This window comes from Aspergillus fumigatus, chromosome 5 (genome assembly GCF_000002655.1).
Source record: "Aspergillus fumigatus Af293 chromosome 5, whole genome shotgun sequence".
NCBI classification, from domain to species: Eukaryota; Fungi; Ascomycota; class Eurotiomycetes; order Eurotiales; family Aspergillaceae; genus Aspergillus; species Aspergillus fumigatus.
In genome coordinates, this window is record NC_007198.1 from 2,792,920 (window position 1) to 2,807,120 (window position 14,201).

Sequence of the window (14,201 nt, forward strand, 5' to 3'; positions counted from 1 at the left end):
AGGCACTTACAAGGGCGGATAGAGTCGTATTGCAATCTCACTATTAGACAGGACGGAGCGATGTGTGGACCTGATAGATAAATTATGCCATGCTAGGTGGCTGCAAGCTGTAAGGTTTCGGTTTCAGCTAGTGAGCTAGCGAGTGTAAACAAAGCCCCATGCTCTTGGAGCTGAGTTTGTCTTATCGTCATCATCGATTCGTCCCACCGTCCCAAAGACAATGAAGCTCAGAAACTGGGATTTGGTGCGGATCTACCTTAAAATTATCTCGTGCTTTCGCCACAAAGGAGTTTCACTGCATTTAACTTCGGCTTTTTGCTCCTCGCTATTTTGGCAGTGCACACTATTGAAACCCGGAAGATTCCAAATTTCTTCATCAATTGGCGTGCATGGCATGTGCAAGTTGAATACTCCGAGCTTTTGAGTGATCCGACGTCCTTTTCTTTTTCCGACCCGATTAAACTTCGCGACGAGGGCTCCGACGTCAAGCTGCTGCTCTCGCCCCTCGTGCCCTTTGAGATTTGGGTTCCTTGGTCTTTCGACTGTTGCTTGACCTTTATCTACTAGTTCTAATTTCTTTTCCACGGGCCTTTAGCCCGAGAGTCTTTCGTTTCCCTTACCCCCCCCCCTTTCTCCCCTCCTTTCTTCTACTGCCTTTCTCTGTTAGTTCTCGCTGGGTGGCTCGATCCTTCTGCACAGCAAGCTCGTCGCTCCTTATTGTATCCTAGCTGCTTGAAACCTTCAGCTCCCGACTTTTTGACCGCTAAAAGCACAAACTAGGTCGGCTCGGCAATTCCTCCCCTAAGCGCTGGGGAGTGAGTCGACAGAGTCAAAATGGCCTCCTACGGCGATATGGCCGGCCTGCACCAACTGCCGCGCCGTGCGGTAAGTACCAGGAGCTGCGATGGACTGCGATGGCAATCCACCTTGAATTTTAGCAGAACACTGACGAGCGCCCTCTAGGATGAGGACCCCCAAAATGCATCCAACTCGGCTTCTAGCTTGGTGTCCACTTTGGTTCCTGCACTAGTGGTAGCTGGCATTATGGTCTTGGTCTTCGTGATTCTGCGGCGAAGTGAACGTCGCATGTACATGCCCCGAACCTATCTCGGCTTTTTGCGCCCTGAGGAACGCAGTCCCCCCGTCGGCACTGGCCTGTGGAATTGGATTATCGATATGTACAAGTTACCCGACGAATACGTTTTGCAACATCATTCTATGGACGCCTATCTTCTGCTTCGCTTCCTGAAGTTGATCTCGGTCATTTGCTTTGTCGGCTGCTTGATAACCTGGCCCATATTGTTTCCTGTCAATGCCACAGGTGGAGCTCACAAAGAGCAATTGGATATCTTGACCATGTCCAACATTGCACAGGACAATAACGCTCGCTACTATGCCCACGCCTTCGTTGCTTGGATCTTCGTCGGTCAGTAAACACTGCGCAATAGTGTTTCACTCACTCTCTTGTTCTTGAGGTCTGATTGACTGGCAGGATTTGTGTTCATGACTGTCACCCGCGAGGGCATTTTCTACATCAATCTGCGCCAGGCGTATTCCCTCTCTCCCGCCTACGCCAGCCGACTCTCATCGCGAACGGTTCTTTTCACAGCCGTGACTGACGACTATCTCAACCGTGACAAGATTCGGAAAATGTTCGGCATTGAAAAGGTGAAGAACGTTTGGATCGCTACCGACGTCAAGGAGCTAGAGGATAAGGTCAAGGAACGGGATGCTGCCGCCATGAAATTGGAAGCCGCCGAAACGAAACTGATTAAGCTTGCAAATGCTGCGCGAGCCAAGGCCATGAAGAAAGAGGGAAATGCCGAGGATGATGCTGTGCCACTTGAGAACTTGTCTGACGAGCCAGATGACGAATCGGGCTCTGTGGCAGCTCGCTGGGTCAAGCCTTCGGAGAGACCCACGCACCGCCTGAAATTCCTTATCGGAAAGAAAGTCGATACGATAAACTGGGCCAGGTCAGAGATTGAGCGGCTTAGCCCGGAAATCGAAGAGCTCCAGGCTAAGCATCGTGCAGGTGATGCCAAGCTGGTTTCATCTGTCTTTGTCGAATTCTACACTCAAGCGGACGCGCAACTTGCGTTCCAGTCGGGTATGTCAGGCGTCGGATTTTGATTCCACGAACGTTTAGGTGATCATCAAGGCTAACTAGCAGATGTGGTCAGTCGCTCATAATCTACCTCTGCACATGGCCCCTCGTTACATTGGTCTAGACCCTACACAGGTCATCTGGTCGAACTTGCGTATCAAATGGTGGGAGCGCATCATCCGTTACTCTGCCACAATTGGACTTGTCTGCGCTCTCATCATCTTCTGGGCTATCCCAGTCGCGGTTGTTGGTTCTATCTCGAACATCGATTCTCTAACTGACAAGGTCCCCTTTCTTAAATTCATCGACCATGTCCCCAGCTGGATCAAGGGTGTCATCACTGGTCTTTTGCCTACTGTTTTGATGTCTGTGCTCATGGCCCTATTGCCCATTTTCCTGCGATGTAAGCCGAGTCTTCCCCAAGCCAACGTGACAGAGCTATACTGATGGTGCGTTGCAGTGATGGCCAAGCTCGGTGGCGCCCCCAGCGCGGCGGCTGTTGAGCTGACTACACAGAATTTCTACTTTGCTTTTCAGGTCGTTCAAGTCTTCCTGGTTGTGACCTTAGCTTCCTCGGCGGCAAGCGTGGTCACCAAGATCATCCAGGACCCTACTTCCGCCCCCCAGCTCCTCGCAACGAGAATCCCCAAGGTTTCCAACTTCTACATTTCCTATATAGTTCTGCAGGGTCTTTCTTTCAGTTCCGGTGCCCTGCTTCAGATCACCGGCCTGATCTTGGGCAAGATTCTGGGCAAATTGCTGGACACTACCCCGCGGAAGATGTACAACCGCTGGTCGTCCCTCGCTGGTTTGGGCTGGGGAACTGTTTATCCTCCCTTGACCCTCCTTGCAGTCATCGGTAAGGCTTCGTACTTATTGGTAATCATATTAGTACCCTGCAGCTAACGATGTCGTCCCATTGGGAATAGCTGTCACCTACTCGTGTATCGCTCCGCTGGTGCTTGGTTTCGCGACCATTGGTCTGTACTTGTTCTATTTCGCCTACCGGTACAATATGCTCTACGTGTCAAATGCCGATATAGACACTCAGGGCAAGGCTTACGCTCGTGCCCTGCAACACATTACTGTGGGCTGTTATTTGCTTGTGGTCTGCTTGATCGGCTTATTTGCCATCGGAACTGCGGCCAACCGGATGGCACTGGGCCCCTTGATCTTGATGATTATCTTCCTTGTCTTGATGATTCTTTACCACATTTCTTTACATAACGCTCTCTCTCCTTTGATTAACTATCTTCCCAAGAACCTGGAGGCTGAGGAGCAGAGTCTTCTTGCCTCCAACCCAATCAAGCACGGCGATACTGTTGGCGAACACCCGGACGACATTACCGCGACGAACGCAGGGAAGAATGGGGATGGCGGTTTCCCGGATGTTGACGCTGCCGAGAAAGGCCTGACCACCACCCCTGCCACCCCCGAGAAGAAACCTAATCTGATCGTGAAGTGGTTCCGTCCCGACAAATACGATGGATACTGGCAACTGCGGCGCCTTGTCCCTGAGGCTCATGAGACTACACAGTACCCGCCAGAAGTTGAACGCGACGCCTACTTCCACCCAGCGATTACCTCTCAGCCTCCACTTCTGTGGATTCCTCGTGATAAACTCGGGGTGAGCAAACAGGAGGTCAAGCATACAGCACGAGTTATTCCCATCACGGACGAGGATGCTTGGCTGGACGATAAGAACAAGATCCACTGGGACGTTGACAAGGGCGTTCCTCCCATCTTTGAGGAGAAAATTTACTACTAAGACGATGGGTTTCTACTCCCGAACTCCTTTTGCCGAGCCATCATTCTACAAAATGTTCGACGTGGAATGAAGTTATTGTTGTAATGCGGAAGTCGTCTCGTCCTACTGCTTAAATACCCCATTGGCTACGACCTGATTCAAAAGTCACCAGCCTAGCACCAATTCTTTGGGAACAAATATATAATCAATATATAATCTAATTTTTTTTTTTTTTTTTTTTGGAGTGGATCCCTCTGGTGGACACAGACATCTGATAGTTTCCTCTTGACTTTTTGACGTTGTCTATGATCCTTGGATAGCCTTGATGTCATTTGACTGCTTCAAGTAGGAATGCTATGATATTGTGATTCCTGACCGCGTTATCTGAGCCCAATAGTAACTTGAGCCTTTGAAGTGATCATAATCAGGAGCTTCGGCAAAATCACGGGTTTCCTCGGGCCAAATAGTTGTTTTCATCTATTGCAATTGGCATCGATTCACTTGAGTCCTGACCAACCATCCGAGGAGCAACTCCCACACGGCTGCGTACCAATCCCAGCATGTCACGAATGGACCAGAACATCCATACGCACAGCAGTTCAACGGATATCTCTCGTCGCTCTGCAGAACAGACTCGCTCATCAAGGTGTGGCTTGGAATTGAGCGTGCAAGAGGACAGGAGAGGATAATCATGATCAGTCCTGCTAGAGCGATAGTAATTGTAGACGACATCAGGAAATGTCTTTATGATGTTTAACGAATCAGTCGTACACAGATGATGGTGTTAGGGTGTTTGTCCCGCCATGTGTATGAGTAAATATAAATAAATGGCCACGGGGCCCATAGATCAGGAACTTGTTGACAACTCACGCATATCACCCCAGTACGGCAAGCCATAGGGACAAATCCGAAATAACGACTTCAGGAGTTTATGTAGACCGCCAGTAATTCCGCCTAACTTAGAATTACATGCCTGTACCATTTAGTATTTTATTATATAGGATTTTAAATGATTTAAATTATTTAAGAATTCAAATCATTCAAAATCCTTAGTATATAGTGATTTAAATAATACACCTAAGGGTAGAGAAACTGAAATCTAAAAACACTTTAGTGCTTATTGCTGGCAGAAAACCATGAAAGGCTGTTTATCCCCATGACCTAAAGTCGTTATTTCGGATTTGTCCCAATGGCTTGCCGTACCCCAGTCAAATATACCAAAAAAGAAGTATTTCCGCGCAAGGATCTCAGCCGCGATATATTAAGTCGAAGTCGAAGTCGAAGTCTCCGCAGATCACCACCGGACCGGCAATCCGGTGATTGTTTGCCTTGAACTGTTGCTTCATCCTGTTCTCTGCTTCGGTCGGGGTTTCTCAGAATGGACCAGCCCCAGATCATATATGTTTTGCACCTCTTTCACATTCGATTATTTATTCTTCTTTCGCCTCAACATTCGGCTGCAACTCTTCAATGCCACGGTGATGTGGTCTGAAACACCGATGGTTTCCTCCATGACGATTGCCGGTGAAGTCGGCAAATCGGCGACGGCAAGCTAGCAGTGACGGGGGGCCATTTTCCATTTTCGGCAGACGTTGGTCCAGCCTACGCTGTTGCTAGCTCAAGAGGGTCCTGCAGTGTCATGCTTAGTTGTGATGACAAAAAGATTAGGATAACGCCTGCAGATGCGATGTAACCCTGATCTCACGATGCCTTGGCTGGTTCAGGAGTCATCCCAAGGGGTATATATAGACCTGCGATTCGAGCGGCTTTTGTCTTCGAAGCAACAGAATAAGGCAACTGTCCCATTCCTTCAAAATGATCAAACCCTCTATCCTCGGGGCACTGGCCCTGCTCAGCTGCGCCCTCCCCAGCAACGCCACACAGATCTTCCGCAACACCGGCACCCTGGCGGGCTGGGACTCGGTCAACCACGAACACTCCGGTACTGTACAGCAGGTCAGCAACGTCGTGTACGAGGGCTCCACCGCTCTCAAGATGACCCAGGTCTACGACGCGAGCTACACAGGCCGCTACCACTCCGAGGTCGTCAAGAACAACGTGTACAAGCGCGGCGACACGGGGTTCTACGGCTTCGCGTTCCGCCTACAGGAGGACTGGCAGTTCTCCCCAGCGCAGTCGTACAACATCGCGCAGTTCATCGCGGATTTCTCCAACACGGGCTGCGACGACTACATGCCCTCGAGCATGGTGTGGCTGGTCGGAAACCAGCTCTACTCGCGCGTCAAGCAGGGGAGCGTCTGCGCGCAGAAGACCAAGACGTTTAGTAACCTTGCCACGGTTACCGCGGGCGTGTGGCACAAGGTGATTATCCAGGCGAGTTGGAAGTCGGATGGCACGGGATTCTATAAGATGTGGTTTGATGGGGTCAAGGTGCTGGATCAACATGATATCGCGACGACGGTGGATGACAACCGCCCGTTCCAGTTCCGGGTTGGGCTGTATGCGAATGGATGGCATGATGACAAGGGCATGAAGGGGACGCAGGGGACAAGACAAATCTGGTATGATGAGATAGCAGCAGGGACGACTTTTGCCGATGCGGATCCCGCGCAGTGGTAGGCATCACCGAGTCTCAAGATGGTGTTTTGATAAAACTCGAGGTGAACAGAATCCAGATACGAAAAAAATATTCGCAGACAGATCGATGATGGTGACTGAATGTATGGGGAGATGCTTCCAAGTCCTAAATGGCTGCTAATTAATCCGCGTTTGCGGCAAGCTATGAGACGACCGTGTCGCAGCTAGACAACTTAGTTAACATTGGCTTGACCCTTTCCACTAATTCAAGGCAAAACTCCACTTCGTGTGCAGTAGCTGCATCACGGACAAGAATAGTCTGAACCCTGTACTAGGCCCACACAGTAGACTATGGAGTGTCTGTGTCCACTCATTAGTCCATACTAGAGCCATCTCCATCCCACGTGTGTTTGTGAAAGCTTACCTTTGAGCCCTGCTTCGAGACACGGCAGAGTTGACCCCATCATCTATCTCCCCTGAGTCTCTGCAAGATGCAAGTTGCGATCATATGTTTATTTCAGATCCTATATGCGTATGGATTCCTAATTGTCAACACCGTCGCTTCTCTGCCATCTTTCCCCATCAATGATACCATGCTAGATAGACGCAAATTGCTAAGTGAAGGATGCCTCTGTCTGAGACCATGGCGGAATGAGTTAGGACCAGAGCTGGTGTGTTCCAGCTGGGTGGTTTATTGGTGTACTGTGTATCATAGTACTCTGTAGATCATTCCACTTGACGCGCACCGCACCCCATTGGCTCTGTGCTGATTGGCTGTTCATAGTGCGACAGGGTCCCATGTCATATTACTCTGTACAATTGCTTCCATCTTAGCCTACCATACCTATACTCCGTAGAGAGGTAAACTCCGAGAGGAAGGGTTGACTCTGATAATCGATGCAGATTAAACTCAAGGAGAATAGGTGAAGTCAAACAGTTCTCCTGAATTGCTTTAATGGTGTCTGACTATCTGACTGAACTTGTGAAGAATTTCAATTTCCGAGATACCGCACCTAGTAGATATGCGGGTCAAATCCACAGCTACGTAATGGTGTGAAGATCATGAAGATCTTGTTAGGTGTGATTCATGCCGAACAGTAGGGAATTGGATGTCGTTGAGGAATCTTTTTTTGTTTGGGTTCCCGTTCCTGCCGTTTATCCATCAACCCAGGGTCGAAAAGTGGGCCGGCATTCCACCACTTTTCGATCTCCTCCTCCTCCTTTGCGCTCCTCCGCGCTCCTCCAGTGTAGGCCATATGCATAGATTCTGGCAATTCTACAGATCTATCGCCCAAAAAATGAGGTTCACAGTCATTTTGCATATACCGGAGCACAGTCACAAGCCTCGATAAGGCTCGATTCTCAACGTTGAAAGTCAGTAAAGTGGGATTTCACTGACAGGAGGATAAACTTTGGTCATCCGCGGAATGCGTGGAATGTGTAGATGCTTGCGCGCCACTGACCCACAAAAGATCTTGCCTGTGGGAATCGAGGAAGGTCCTGATCAAGTTATCGACCAGAAGGGTTCGAAGTCCCTGTCGCCAACATGACGAGTTCAGCATGGCGATTCCTCTCCCTAATCTCAGCGAGGGGCTCAGCTCAGGGTCTCTTCTACCATAGTGAGTAATTCTGCTAAGCATTGCGGACCCAGGCCCCGTTCCTGATCAACGTCGTTATTGGATTGCTGGGTTGCTCAGTATGAGACATTCCCTCATGGACTGCTACCTTGGTAACAATGTATGCTCATCTGTCTGAAGCAGTTGGTCTTAGATGATCCTCCGGCGTATTGGTTAAATGCACCTCGTCCTCCTCTCCCCAACCATGCAGGCAATCAACAAGATGTTGGTGCATCGGTCTGCGCGCCATGGCCTCTTAACGGTCGTCTTTTTCACGCTCTTGATGACAGTGTGGTCATTGAACCTGGATTTTCTGATGCCAAATGTAAGTCATGCGTTTGCCTAACCCGAAGTAGAGGACTTATCGTGAATTCTTGGGAAGCAGAGACACAAGACCGCCCAAGAGAGGTATCTCGAGGAAGAAAAGCGTTATCCTAGGTGTGCTTAAGTTCCCACCAGTGGGTAAAACCGGCAACTAACGTGAGCTTCTTCACTGTGCATAGTGTATTCAGCCATGTCGTCTCCACATTGGACAGGCTAGCCGTCCCTCCGAGTCATGACGACCGTACCATCCTCGAAGATCCTCGTTTCGAGGAGCAAGGCAGCAAGATTCCCAGGATATACCGACCATACCCAGACTATGGCAGTCAAGAATGGCAGAGCACGCATCGGAGTCCGTTTGTTCCATGCGAGGGACCACGTGGGAAGCTCCTGAATGAGAGTTTGGATGACCAGGTCGGCGTCTACGTCGGCATTCCACATGGTAGGTTTTCTCTGTGTTTTTGGAGGTTTGGCCGCACTGAGAATGCTGACTTGCGGGCCAGAGTTCCCATCCCCTATGTTTGGAAGTCACGAGGCCGTTGGGTTCAATGGTCAGGTATCCTTTGATCGCTACACTAGATATGGTGCTTATGGCTTCGGAGAGGAGGAAAGCCATGTTTCCAACTGGATCAAGCCATCCAAGGTCAAGTGGAGCGAAGTGGATTGGTCAGACCTGCAGTGCCGGTGCCATGATCGCAATGCCGCCAGATACTCTCAGAAGAATGAGAGTCCCTCCAAAGAAAAACAGCACATTGCGCCTGAGTCACGAACTGCTGTCCTAATTCGGACGTATATCGGAAAGAAGTATACCGAGAATGATCTTCAGGCCATCCGTTCAATGATCACTGAGCTGTCGCTACAATCAGGAGGGGAATATGCTGTCTTCTTGCTCCTTCACGTCAAAAACCCACACCTCCCCATTGACCAGGTTGAGGTACACCAGAAGGTCCTGAAAGACAATATCCCTGAAGAATTCTGGAACATGACCATTCTCTGGAACGAGCCGATGGTCGCGGCTCGGTATCCAAATCTCGATCGCAATGTCGTCGAGTACGTTTAAATAGCAACTGCCTGACTGATCGAGTCCAGCTGACGGTTGTAGTGTCCATCATGCGCAATGGCTGTCCGTTCAAAATTTTGCCCTGCAACATCCCGAGTTCGACTTTGTGTGGAACTGGGAGGTCGATGCTCGGTTTACGGGCCATCACTATGAATACGCCAATAAGGTAGCCGAGTTTGGCCGGAAGCAGCCACGACGGGGGATGTGGGAGCGCAATGCTCGCTTTTATATTCCGGCAGTTCATGGTGACTATGACAGTGCTTTCCGAAAGTTTGTGGAGCAGATCGAAGACGAAGCGGTCTGGGGCCCCTTACCCATCGGTCCAATCTCTATGAGGGACACCGAGTTCGTTGGTCCCTCGCCGCCGGTCTCCTCGCCGCGCCAGGACTCCTATGCTTGGGGAGTCGGCGAGGAGGCTGATTACATTGGCTTTCTTCCAATATTCCACCCCATCGGTACAGACTGGGTCATCCGAAATGAGGTATCTGGGTATATAGGAAACGATACTCCCCGCCGAGCCTCGTTGATTACACATTCCCGGCTCTCAAGGAAATTGTTGCTCGCCATGGATGCAGAGAACCTTGCTGGTCGGCATATGGGCTCGGAAATGTTCCCAGTCACCGTCGCACTGCATCATGGCCTCAAAGCGGTTACTGCTCCGCACCCGATCTACTCGGACAAGAACATGCCTGCGGAAAGCGTGGATAAATGGTTCAACTCTGGTGTCAATGGAAGAGCTGGAAGCACAAAGAACAGCCCCTTTTCCTGGGGCCGGGAAGCCCGCTTCAGGGACATCTCGTGGTACTACCGTGCCAATCTCTCCGGACGGCTGTACTGGAACTTTCTGGGATGGAGCAAGGAGGGGACTGGAGGGAAGCTGGTAAGATCTATGCGTCAGCTATGATCATAGGCAGTCATGCTAATTATGCATTAAAGTATGAAACCTTACATGGCCGAGTCTGTCTTCCATCGATACTCTTTCATCCTGTTAAGGATGTTCGACCTGACGCAGATAACACTCACTATAAGTTTGACTACGAGTTGGGATACGTTGCTGTTCCATGATACCTCTTCCTTCGTTTTGTCGTCTGCTTTGTTGATTCTCTGTATACATAGACTTGTTTTACTACAATTCTCATTAGCCTGATCAAAGTGCCGCTTTGTCGGCCCAGCCAGTGGAGTTTGGAGTCTGTGATCACATATCTTTGAGTCCGTCGTGCTTTCGTTTGTTGTTTGGGATAGAGATCAGGCACTTGATGTGTCTCTGGGCGATGCTTGGTATATATCTATTGAGATCCATTGGGTTCGACCTCAATTGCTTCCAAAGCTAGGTAGTTGTCTTTTCACGTCAATTCATGGGAACAGTGCGACGATCGGTGGCCGTTTTCCCTGCCCTTGTTAGTCCACAAGCCTGTAGAAAGACCAGGAATTCAAACTCTATATGCTCAGCGAGGTTAGTGCGAGGTACTCCTAGGCAGTTAGTTGTCCGAATCACACTCTCACGTTCAATGAACCAGGTGTCCAAGCCAAAACCGTCTCCAATCCAGCCATGAATTAGGGAATCTGCAATACCTATATATGTTTACTTACCGCGTACGGAGCACTGCTGTATCATCTCAATACCAAGCGTATTAGACGTATAAAACACATGTGTAATTCCAATCTCAAATGTGATCTATCACAACTCGCAGTACATATCCCAAGAACACGGACCCCGACAGCCTAGGTACCTACCTGATAGGTATATTACGCTTACAGTATCTACCGCGTGCGGAGTACTGAGTCGCCACCTACTGAATTCAGCGACTTCCATCAGTTTCTGGAGTAGGTTTTCTAGGGAGTGTCCCGCTGTCCCCTTAACAGTAGTTGAAATTCCCGTCCTTAGTACAGAACCCAACTTCTAGCGGGAGCACCTTACACCCTTTTGTTTTACAACTTTTACAACTGAAGTGACGTAGTTGACAGCACAGGCGTGGTCTGATCGATTCTCGCAGTATCCAGCGACGTATCTACCTTACTTTACACCGTGGTGCACCAAACCCCATCAGACGACACGATTTGTTTTTTTGCTTGAACAGCAGAAAAGACCACTTGATCTGCACTCTCGCCTTGGGCTTGAGACAAGAAAAAAAAATCAATATGGGGTGTCAGCAACAGTGATAGCCTGACATTTTCAAGTTCAAGACTAGTCTACGGTACCATTTACCCAAAACGGACCTCTTACACGACGCCGCGTCGTCGGGAGGGACTCCCCCCAGCCCTTAGGATCTGGTAATCCTTTAGGTATTTCTGGTAATTATGATAGATTACCTTTCGCTCCTTACTTTGTATTAGCGTCGGTAGTGGCCGGTTCGTTACTCCAATCAGGATACGGAGATGGCAAATGACATGGATGAGGTGGGGTGCTCATTACGGTATTCCGCATGATTTTGGGGCGGTTACTGCGTTGTCATTCGTGCAAGACTATTAACAGGGGTGGGAGACGGGTAAGGAAAGATGCAGTATGGGACAGGGGGGAGGGGGGACACTGTTTCTTCACCTGCTTGCCACTGATGGATTTGGTGGATGGTGCGGCTTGCAGCTGCTCGATTTGAGTTCTTCGTTTTTCAGTGTCATGGTTTGAAGCGTTGGGTTCTAAGGTGGTCCTGGATTGCTGACTGGTACAACCGGGAGCACAAACGTTATAGTCGACCTTGGGTCACGTTTGAAGATGACCTGTTGGAAGTTATTTGAATTATCAGTCTCGAATAAATATTGTAATATATACTGCATATGACCTTTGTTATCATGGCCTTGATGAGATCGGAATAAGTCAGAAACGCCTGTGTCACAACGCCATGCCAGTCTGACGTTGTTAGATAGTTCGTAGACAGACAAGAAAAAAGAACCCATAACCGAGAATGGAACGAAATAAATAGAGGGAATGGAGTGGCTCGAGGCAAAGATAGCCGCTGCAAAGAAATAAATCGCAAGTAGTGAGCAAGCCAACCAAAAACATAGCCATGCTATTCTCGCTCCTAATGATAATGATGGTATTGATGGCCAAATAATGCACTGCCCATGATGATAATAGTAACGCTGCACGACGCTAAACCCAATGAAAGTTTGATTGGTAGTTCTCATAGAACGTTGTATGGTAGGTGATGACCGTGGTTGACCTAGACTCTGAGCCGACTGGCGCGGAAGGCCTTGATATCGATAGATTCCACTGAAACGGCCGAAGCGTCGTCAACTTCGATTTCGTGGGTGCATGAAGCCTGTGGTTTACCGCCCTCAGGTTCGGCAGCCGTCTTCGTAGGTGAAACCGTGACACTTTCCTTCTTCATGTCTTCTTGTAAAGACTCCTCAGGTTGCTCTGCCTTCAGATTTCGCGCTTCTTCGGTTGCTAATTCGAGTAATGACCGAAAAGTCTCCACAACGCTTTTCAACTCCGCCGAGCAATCTCCATAGCGCAGGAACTGGTAAGCCGCTGTCTCGCAATGGCTGTGTGCCAGCTCGAGCTGTCTATCCACCACATCAAAAACCGATTCCTTCGGAGGAATGCGGCTAGAGGAAGCCTCCGCGGGAGGAGGACCTCTGGTTCGCATGCTGCGAATATTGATCAGTATGTCGGCATCAGAACTGTCAGCCTGGCCCAGAAGATTCCTCCTCGCGTCTGGCTTGCCCATGCGCGGTCGGAGCCCACCCAGGGAGATCTGTGACATCTTGCCTCGTCGCATATTGTTCCGTGCGGTCCCGATATTCCGTACCATCGCCTCCAGCGACTTTTGCGTGTGGCCGTCATAGTGGATGACCACGTTGTGTCGAATGCTGACAAAGTCCGCAGTCTCCTCGGCCGAGTTAATGGACGGAGTGCCGTCCGCATTGCGTTTTCGAGGATTCCCAACAAATCTAATCTGGGTTATCGAGGCTTCCGCTGCAGTGCTGGGTGTTCCCTGGGTTGGTTCGACCGAGGTACCACGTTTCTGGGACAAAGGGAAGTTGTCATCGGTGTGTATGGAGCAGACGGAGCTGTTCTTGCGTCGCCGAGACCTCACCGGGGCGTATTTCTTGTAAGCCTCGGTGTACTCGGCATGTTTCGCAGCGGTATAGGCAGCCAGTTTTGAAACTTGATCGATCCAAGCCGGCAGGTTGTCGCACATGTATGTGAAGGCTCCTAAAGCATCCATTGTCGGAGCTATGGCTGTATGCTACGTCGAACACAATTGGGAAATTTGAAAAAAAAAAAAAAAAAAAAAAAAGGTTGAGAAGAGGAACGAAGGTGATCAATTGCCTCCAATCCTATTTAGAAATGGTATTCAAATAATCGTGCCGTCGTGAGTCGTGAGGTTCGATAGACTAGTGGCGAGTACCGTTGACCGCGGTCGGAACCTGCTGGTTCCTCAGGATCCTCCCATGAGGCGGAGAAAATGATCATCAAACAGTGAAAATCGGGGCGAGATAGTAATGAGTGTCTTGCTGCCTTTTGAGATTATCAAATATCGTCCTCAATGTAGGAACTGAAAGGCCGCAAATCGTATGGCAGGATAGAAAACGGCAAATAGCTGAGGGATGGCCGTCATGCAGCAAAGTTGACGGTTGGAGGTCAAAAAAAGAGGTATGGGGAGGATGAGAAAGAAACAGGGAGAATGAGACGGGTCGGGCCAGAATTATGGAGTTGAGTGAGCGGGAGGAGACTGAGTCGAGGTAACGTTACAGGTGTATTACAGACGGGTTACCAAAAGGTAGGTACCTTAGGTAGAGGCAGAGGCTGAACAAACGACCGTCAAGGACTCCAGGTACAAAACACAGTTTGATAGATGCCAATAGGTA

At 49.5% G+C, this 14,201-nt stretch overlaps 4 protein-coding genes across 4 annotated transcripts; 3 read left to right on the forward strand and 1 right to left on the reverse strand.

Moving 5' to 3' along the window:
- The first annotated feature begins 13 nt into the window (after window positions 1-13).
- On the forward strand, window positions 14-4,764 carry AFUA_5G10920 (uncharacterized protein). The gene is made up of 6 exons (XM_077804839.1): window positions 14-885; window positions 964-1,426; window positions 1,493-2,110; window positions 2,184-2,510; window positions 2,568-2,966; window positions 3,037-4,764. The coding sequence occupies exons 1-6, from the start codon at window positions 835-837 to the stop codon at window positions 3,873-3,875; spliced, it is 2,697 nt and encodes an 898-aa protein (XP_077660975.1). The 5' UTR covers window positions 14-834; the 3' UTR covers window positions 3,876-4,764.
- Window positions 4,765-5,335: 571 nt separating this feature from the next.
- AFUA_5G10930 (polysaccharide lyase family 20 protein) lies at window positions 5,336-6,434 on the forward strand (the record flags this gene model as incomplete). Its single annotated transcript, XM_748461.1, has 2 exons — window positions 5,336-5,383; window positions 5,604-6,434. 2 exons carry the CDS (start codon window positions 5,336-5,338, stop codon window positions 6,432-6,434), a joined length of 879 nt encoding a protein of 292 aa, XP_753554.1.
- A 1,779-nt stretch (window positions 6,435-8,213) lies between these two features.
- On the forward strand, window positions 8,214-11,478 carry AFUA_5G10940 (DUF3405 domain-containing protein; the record flags this gene model as incomplete). The annotated part of the gene is made up of 6 exons (XM_748460.3): window positions 8,214-8,333; window positions 8,394-8,446; window positions 8,545-8,771; window positions 8,833-9,379; window positions 9,432-10,269; window positions 10,326-11,478. 6 exons carry the CDS (start codon window positions 8,214-8,216, stop codon window positions 10,452-10,454), a joined length of 1,914 nt encoding a protein of 637 aa, XP_753553.2. The 3' UTR covers window positions 10,455-11,478.
- Window positions 11,479-11,936: 458 nt separating this feature from the next.
- Window positions 11,937-13,606, reverse strand: AFUA_5G10950 (uncharacterized protein). The gene has a single exon (XM_748459.2). The coding sequence runs from the start codon at window positions 13,556-13,558 to the stop codon at window positions 12,548-12,550; it is 1,011 nt and encodes a 336-aa protein (XP_753552.1). The 5' UTR covers window positions 13,559-13,606; the 3' UTR covers window positions 11,937-12,547.
- Window positions 13,607-14,201: the final 595 nt, after the last annotated feature.

Coding starts and splice junctions, on each gene's coding strand:
- AFUA_5G10920 (XM_077804839.1), top strand. CDS start 835: ATGGCCTCCTACGGCGATATGGCCGGCCTGCACCAACTGCCGCGCCGT. Junction 1,427..1,492: donor CGTTGCTTGGATCTTCGTCG/GTCAGTAAACAC, acceptor ATTGACTGGCAG/GATTTGTGTTCATGACTGTC. Junction 2,511..2,567: donor ATTGCCCATTTTCCTGCGAT/GTAAGCCGAGTC, acceptor GGTGCGTTGCAG/TGATGGCCAAGCTCGGTGGC.
- AFUA_5G10950 (XM_748459.2), bottom strand. CDS start 13,558: ATGGATGCTTTAGGAGCCTTCACATACATGTGCGACAACCTGCCGGCT.